General features: G+C 49.7%; 1 protein-coding gene across 1 annotated transcript; it reads left to right on the top strand.

The window, feature by feature from the left end:
* Positions 1–341: 341 nt before the first annotated feature.
* Positions 342–7,448, top strand: KCTD14 (potassium channel tetramerization domain containing 14). Its single transcript, XM_047753227.1, has 2 exons — positions 342–466; positions 5,273–7,448. The coding sequence occupies exons 1-2, from the start codon at positions 395–397 to the stop codon at positions 5,924–5,926; spliced, it is 726 nt and encodes a 241-aa protein (XP_047609183.1). The 5' UTR covers positions 342–394; the 3' UTR covers positions 5,927–7,448.
* The last annotated feature ends 817 nt before the right edge of the window (positions 7,449–8,265 follow it).

The following is an 8,265-nucleotide window of genomic DNA, read 5'->3' as shown; positions in this document are numbered from 1 at the left end:
CTTTGCCCTTTCAGCAGCTGATCTGAGCTCGATAAATAAGCTACACTGGCCACCTATCTCCTGGAGCCTCATTTTTCTTACCTGTTAAATGGGCGTTGCTGCTCATCCTCTACCCCCTAGGACTGTAGCGAGTGGAGAGTCTCAAGGTCAAAGTCAGTTGCCTCTGCCTCCCCCGCCTGGCCAGAGACGGGTAGTGACTAGTGGGGTTTCACCGGAAGCCCGCCAAAGCCAGGCCAGTCGGAGTTCCAACCACACCTGGGTGCGGATTCCGCCCACACCCCGGGGCGAAAGGCGGGTGCACTTCCGCCAACTCCAAGGACCTGGCGCGTGGCAGGCAGGGCGGGGCTGGCGAGGGGCAGCCCTGCCGCGCAGAGGCAGCTCCCGCGGGGCAGGAATGATGAGCCTGGTCTCGGCGCCCGGCTCCAGGCCACTTGGCCGGGCGGCGCCCCCAGCGGCTCCGCGGAGGGTGAGTGCGAAGCCCCGGGCGGGCGAAGGGACAGGCCGGCTCCAGCCCCGCGCCTCTGCCATCTTTCACGCCTTCCAGTGTCCCCCGTCCTTCCGTCCCCGCGGGTCTCAGTCCCTCTGCTTCTCGCGCGCGGTCCCGGCCCGCCGCTGGATGCTCTCTTCTCCTTTGCTATTTATTCTCGCCGTTTTGGTCTCTCTTTTCGCGCCACGGCCTCGGTTCCGGTTCCGGCTCCGTCCAGCCTCTCCCCTTTGCCTTCTTTCCTGCTTGGCTACCTTTGCGTCCTCCCTTTCGCTTGTGACTCATCTTTTCAGTCCTCTGGCTTGTCCCGTTCCACCGATCTTCCGCTGCCCCTCCTCCTACTTCCCTGGCCGGAATATCATTACCTCTCCGCCTGGACCCCCACCTCTCTCCAGCCTGCCCCTGCCCTCTAGCCGAGTCCTCCTGCTTGCCTGCCCCTGCCACGCCTTGGGTAGGGGAGCAGGTGGGGAGGATCTGGAAAAGGTCCAAAGCAATCTGGGATCAGAACATTCTCATCCCTCCCCCGCTAGACTTTAGGAAGGGAAGGCGGATCCAGCAGTGGGGGGGCTGTGGCTCCTTCCAACAGGGTGATGATAACCTTATTGTTGTTGGCTATTGACAAAGTCACCTGCTCAGAGGCGGGGCTGCCCAAGGTGCGCAATAAATATCTGACTTAATTATCCGCCAAGGGAGAAACCCAGCACCGTGGGTGATGCCAAGTACCACACGATTGGCCTTTATCAGAATCCCAGGCGCTCCTGTAAGTCAGTGCTGAGGGTAAGCCGTGTTCAAAAAAAGACAACTTATTGAGCATCTCTGGTGTGCTGAGCCCTGCAGTAGGTACTGGTAACAAAAGATTCATCTGGGGAGTTCCCATGTGGCTCAGTGGGTTAAGGATCATGTCATTGCTGTATTACAGCTTGATCACTGGCCCTGGGAACTTCTGCTGCAACTTCTGCTGCCTACCCTCCCCTCGCCCCCCCCCACCCAAAAAAAAAGGAATCTAGAATTAATCTGTAAAGTCGTAAGGGAATGTAGAGTCACTGCAGTATTTAATGCAGGTGGGGTCCAGATCAGATTTGAACTTTAGAGAAACTACTCTGGTTTCAGAGTCGAGATTGGATTGGGGGAGGTCATCTGAGAGAGGCGGGAGCCATGGAACAGACCAGGCATTTAGAATCGCCAGGACTTGGCGACTCATTATTTGTGTGTGAGGAGGTTGGAGATGGGAGCCGAGTGCAAGATTACAGTCTAAGTTTCTGGCTCAGACAATTAAGAGGGTACAAAGTCGTGATGTGGGGAGAGAGCTTGGACCTTGGGGGACATATGAACGGAGATGTCCCTCCACTGACTAGACTAAAGGTGACCTGAGAAAATGGAGGACTCTTCGGTGGGGTGAGAGCTGGGCCTGTCTGATTCATCCCTGCGTCCTTGTGGCCAGCATTAGCCTGGCTCCCTGCAGAGGCTTCTCAAGACCACATTTCCCTGCTCATGCACACAGGGCCTGGGTCAGGCTTGCCCCCCTAGAAATGCTTCAGATGGGACACTGGTAGAACAGGTGAGGAAGAGGGGCCATGAGGAAGGGCAGGTGGTCCAAAAGAGGAATGGAAAAAAAGTCTTTATCTGCTAGAAATACATGCAGTGTTATTTATTGATGAGGTAGGTCTGGGATTTCCAAAGAGATTTGGAATTTTTAGGGGGAAAAAAAAAAAAGAGGAAGGCGTTTCAGTTGTGGCTCATAGGGTTATGAACCCAACTAGTATCCAAAGGATGCAGGTTCGATCCCTGGCCTCGGTGAGTGGGTTAAAGATCCAATGTTGTCGTGAGCTGTGTTTGAAGACCTGTCTCAGATCCCTTGTTGCTGTGGTATAGGCCGGCAGCTCCAGCTCCAATTAGACCCTTATCTGGGAACTTCCCTAAGCCGCAGGTGCGGCCCTAAAAAACAAAAAGGAAAGAAAACAAGGAGGGCAAAGAGACAGAATTAAGAAGCTTGGGAACAGGGCCCAGGTCGTGGTTGTTAAAGAACCTGGGCCGAGAACTGTTTTGTTTAGAAATGGAAATGAGCTTCGGAAACAACTTTTGAAGTGATTGTATTCCTTAAACTTTCCAAGCTGGAGAGACAGAGGGCTCTTCCTCTGCTTTGCCTCTCTATTTTGTAGACGACTAAGCTTATGCCCAGAGGAGGAACTGTGATGCCCAGGAGCACAGCTAACTGCTGGCAGGGGTGGGACTGGATGTTTGGAGGCTGGGGGAGGACATCTGACTCCATATTGTGCTGGAGTCAGACTGATGCTGATCCCAGCTCTGACTTCCTCACTTCCCAGCTGTAGGATCCTTCTTTCTGAGCTTTCCTCACCTGTCCTGTGGGGATGTTGAGAGCACCTGTGAGCTTTCAGTGGTACGGAGTGATGAGAGCTCATCTATTCAGGGGTTAAAGGCTACACTTTCACATTTAACTGTCTGCTTTATGAAGCCACCTTAGGGTGGACCACACAGCCTTGCCAAGAAGCCTTGAGGTTTACAGGAGAAAGAGGGAGTCACAGGTTCTGGGCTTATTTTTCTCCAGGCTGTATTGTTTGGTTGCTGTCAGGTGCATCCTCTCCTCTCCCTTCACTCCAGCCAGCAGAACTGTCCCTTGGTAGAAGCTGTTGCCATGGTGACTCCATTCTTCCCAGCAGTTTGGCTGTTTTGAGCTCTCTTAATTCCAGTCCTTTAATCAGAGAGGTAGAGCCCACGGACAAATTGTAAAAGAAGTCACTCCTAAATCAGACTGAAGGACACTTCTGAGTCCTGTCCCTATCCTTGGCACTGCAAGACAGTAGGAAATCCAGCCTCCCTCCAACGCTACAGATCTCTTCCATAGCAGCAGCCGTCACATTCCCTAGGAAACCTTCCTGGACAACCTCCAACACACCATCCACAAAAGAGCCAATCCCTGGAGTTCCCGTCGTGGCTTAGTGGTTAACGAATCCGACTAGGAACTGTGAGGTTTCGGGTTCGATCCCTGGCCTTGCTCAGTGGGTTAAGGATCCAGTGTTGCCATGAGCTGTGGTGTAGGTCGCAGACGCAGCTTGGATCTGGCATTGCTGTGGCTGTGGTGTAGGCCAGCACCTGGAGCTCCGATTAGACCCCTAGCCTGGGAACCTCCATATGCTGCAGATGCAGCCCCAAAAAGACTTAAAAAAAAAATCTGGTGAACAGCTAAATCTAACTTACATTTGCACCATCCCGTTTATGAGGCAGTTTTATACCTGTTGTGTATGGGTGTTATTGACCTTGTCACCACCAACGTTATTCCTGTTATTTAATCCCATGGGCCCATATCTTAAAAAAAAAACAAACCACCCATCAAACAAATTCCAGTTATTAATCAAAGTCAAGTCAACTGCTAATCAGAACCTCTGATCTATGCAAGATAAGATTTTTTTTTTTGGCTTTTTAGGGCTGAACCAGCGGCATATGGAGGTTCCCGGGCCAGGGGTCTAATCGAAGCTGTAGCTGCCAGCCACAGCCACAGCAATGCCAGATCCTTAACCCACTGAGCAAGGCCAGGGATTGAACCTGAAACCTCATGGTTCCTAGTCGGATTTGTTTCTGTTGCGCCATGACGGAAACTCCTGAAATAAGAATTTTTACCCCCATTTCCAGCACAGGATGTAGATACACAGTAAGTATTCAGGAAATAATTACTGAATAAATACACTTGTGGTTTCTTTAGACTTCCTGAAAGGTTGAAACTGTTTTGACCCCTAATACCTACTCCCCTCTCTCTTTTCTTAAAAAAACTCTATCGTAGATCTAAGCATCTCTTTCGGGAACTCTTCACAATAGCTCCATATCCCCATTTTATAAATAAGGAAACTGAGGACTAAGGAGGGAAAATGCTTTGCCACAGGCCACGCACTTTATTTACTTTTTTTTTTTTTTTTTTGCTTTTTGGGGCCAAACCCGTGGCATATGGAGGTTTCCAGGATAGGGGTCTGATTGGAGCTACAGTTGCTGGACTACACCACAACCACAGCAGTTCTAGACATGAGCCGTGTCTGCAACCTACTCCACAGCTCACAGCAACACCGGATCCTTAACCCACTGAGCGAGGCCAGGGATCAAACCTGCAACCTCATGGTTCCTAGAGGATTTGTTTCTGCTGTGCCACGACGGGGACTCCAGGCCACCCACTTTAGATGTATTGTCCCTGGTACTTGCTTCCACAGCAGCCTCCTCTACGAATAGTCTCTGACCTCGGTGAGAAAATTCAAAAGCTAGAATGGGTATTCTTTTATGTGAAATACGTTCTTCCTTAAAATGCACAGTGAAATATTTTCTTCCTTAAAATGATCACTCTCTGGAGCTATACATATAAATACAACCCCTTTAAGTAAGAGGAACATTCCAATAGCAGAAACCCATCATACGGCTCCCCTAATTTCTGTAGGATATTCTTTAAAATAAATCATAAGGCGTTCTGCAGCAGAAACGAATCCAACTAGGAACTATGAGGTTGCTGGTTCGATCCCTGGTCTCGCCCAGTGGGTTAAGGATCCGGCGTTGCCATGAGTTGTGGTGTAGGTCGCAGATGCTGCTCGGATTCTGCGTGGCTGTGACTGTGGCGTAGGCCAGTAGCTACAGCTCTGATTCGACCCCTAACCTGGGAACCTCCATATGCCTTGGGTGTGGCCCTAAAAGGACAAAAATACAGTAAATACATACATACATACATACATACATACATACATCGAGTTCCCTGGAGTTGGCGCTGTTAGTTCACTCTGCCTCTTGTGCCCTCAGGAATCTCCTGTGGTGGAGCTCAATGTCGGGGGTGAGTTCTATACCACCACCTTGGGCACCCTGAGAAAAATCCCGGGCTCAAAGCTGGCGGAGATGTTCTCCAGCTCAGCCAAGGCCTGCACAGACGCAGAGGGACGCTTCTTCATCGATCGCCCTGGCACCTATTTTGGACCCATCCTGGAATATCTGCGCAGCGGGCAGCTGCCCAGGCAGCATATCCCCGAGGTGTACCGTGAGGCTCAGTACTACGAAATTGAGCCTTTGGTCAAACTCCTGGAGGACATGCCACAGATTTTTGGTGAGCAGGTGGCTCGGAAGCAGTTCTTGCTGCGGGTGCCAGGCTACAGCGAGAACCTGCAGCTCATGGTACGCCTGGCACGTGCGGAGGCCGTGGCGGCACGCTATTCGGAAGTGCTGGTGTGCGTGGTGCACAACGAAAAGGATGACGCAAACTGTGCGGACACCCTTCGCCTCCTGGAAGCGGACAAGAGGTCAGTGGTCAAGTTTGGGCCTTGGAAGGCAGCCCCGACCATTGATCACCTCCTGGACTGCGTGAAGATGGATATTAAGGCCCAAGGGTACCAGGTACAGTGTTCAAAGCACCCTGGATTGCCGGCCAATTACTTCTATTCCTTCTGCTTCACCTGGTGGTGATCCCCAGGAGAGGGGGCTGTCTGTATGGGCTCTAGTTGCCCTCCGCGGCCATCATCCTTTAATTTCAAAAACAAACATCGGAAACTTCCAACGTGGTCTACTTGCGTCTCGCCCCTGAATATTTATTTCCGCTTTAAAGACTTTTCACTCATTGCTGTTGACTCTATTATTCCCTCTTTAAAGCCTCCCGTCCCTGCCAGGCCCTTCCCTCGAAGGCCAGTGGCCAGGTGGAGATGATCTGGAGTGTCTGAACAATGCCACGGCTGGAGATGCAGTTTGACAACAGGAAAATAACAGGATGCCATGAATCTAGAGTCAGACCTAAAAATGTAATTTAACCAGCTGCCGCTTGTGGTCCAGTCTTCTAGCCCTGGTGTGTGCCTTCCTGAGGAAAACTGCCACCTTATGTCTGGAGTAGATGCCGCTCAGGTCTCCTTTCCCTGATGCTGTCAGTGCTGGCTGCTAAAGCGTCCTATCTAGAGCAGCAGTTCTCCAAGTGTGGTCCCAAGACCATCAGCATCCTCAACAGGTGGGAACTTGTTAGAAATACAAATTCTCTAGCCCCTACCTCAGACTTAGGGAATCAGAAACTCTGGGAGCTGGCCCCGCGGTCTGTTTTAACAAAGCCTCCTATTTTTTTTTTTTTTTTTGGTCTTTTTGCCATTTCTTGGGCCTCTCCCGCGGCATACAGAGGTTCCCAGGCTAGGAGTCGAATCAGAGCTGCAGCCACCAGCCTATACCAGAGCCACAGCAACATGGGATCCGAGCTGTGTCTGCAACCTACACCACAGCTCACAGCAACACGGGATCCTCAACCCACTGAGCAAGGGCAGGGACCGAACCCGCAACCTCATGGTTCCTAGTCGGATTCGTTAACCACTGCGCCATGACGGGAACTCCCAAGCCTCCTAATTCTGATGCCCTTTAATTTTGAGACCTGCTCTAGAAATGCATGACCGTGTCACTTGTGTGGAAATACAGAAGACTAAGCTCTTATTGTCTCAAGGAGGAACCAGCTGATACAGTTTCTGTCTAGACCTCCTTGTGGGGTTAGGCTGAAGTCAAAGTGAGTCTTCATTGAACACGTCGTTCTTACTTAATGGTCTTCCTCTGCTTCCCCTGCTTCCCTCACTCTCCTTCCTCTGAGAACACACCCTCCATAAACCACGGAAACAAGAGACTCTCAGGTTCTGCTTCTCAAGCAAAGACATGAAGCAACTCTAAGGATGACACGTTCATCTTTCCTAAGTTCAGGTCTGGGGTACATGGCCCCCTTCCCCACCTAGTAGGATGACCAGCTATTCTGGGTTCGCTAGGACTGAAGGTGAGGTATAAATGTCAGTCTTTGAGGAATTAGTACTGAATCAGGGAATTTCAAATTTAAACGTCAAATTGTAGGCAACGAAGTCATTTTCAATGAGTGTTTTAATTCAGTAATTGCATCTACTTTTTTTTTTCCTTATTTTCAAAGCTTGTTCTATGTTTTCTTTTTTTTGGAAAATTAAAGTGGAGAAATTCTGAATGTCTGTTTGAACCTAATATCATGAAGCAATTCAACATTACTCCTCAAGAGCCTGAAGAAAAAGTTCATATCCTTTGATTAGTAATTACACGTCTGAAATCTGCTTCCAGGAAGATACCCTTCCCCATAAGATCTAAATATCTCAATTTGGGTATTTAAAAATCTTAAATCTCAATTTCGTGACAGTTATGGAAAGGCTAATGTCCTCTCCAGGATGCTTGCGCATTCCCAGGAGGCTAATCTTCTTCTGGGGCTCTGGTTCTCTGCTCCTGCAAGATTCATTCAGCATGGGGATCAGCTAGCTATCTTAACTCCGTAGTTGCTGTTCTACATGGTGCTTACCCAGATTTAACACTCAGATCTTTTTCTTAATTTTTACAAATGCCACTCCCATCAGCTATTTGTGCACATCGCAGACTGTGGCAAATACAGGCAAAGAGAAGGGAGTTTACAGCACAGAAGTGCAAACAGCTTCAAAGTGAACATTGGACATAACTGTTCTTAAAAATGTCTTAGTCGCCTCCATCACTAGGGGCTTTTCCCTGGTGGATCATGTTTGTTTCCTATTCTTTTTTCCCTTCCTTTTCCTGCCATGCAGGTAGGAGGGTAGGTGGAATTGATCTTTCCTGCCCCTCTGAGTTCTTAATCTGGCCAATGGAATAGATGTGGAAATGACAGTATGCCAGTTTCAAGGTGAGACTTTTGAGGAATGCCAGGTTTCTACCAGCTCCCTTGTGTTCTTATTTGCCAAAAGACCATGTGTCAGTTTAACTACCTCTTTTATTGCTCTGGCTGCAGCCTGCATTCCTTAGGATCT

Source organism: Phacochoerus africanus, chromosome 11 (assembly GCF_016906955.1).
Source record: "Phacochoerus africanus isolate WHEZ1 chromosome 11, ROS_Pafr_v1, whole genome shotgun sequence".
Lineage (NCBI taxonomy): Eukaryota > Metazoa > Chordata > Mammalia > Artiodactyla > Suidae > Phacochoerus > Phacochoerus africanus.
The sequence above is the reverse complement of the archived record's forward strand: the minus strand, read 5'-3'. Positions and strand labels throughout refer to the sequence as shown.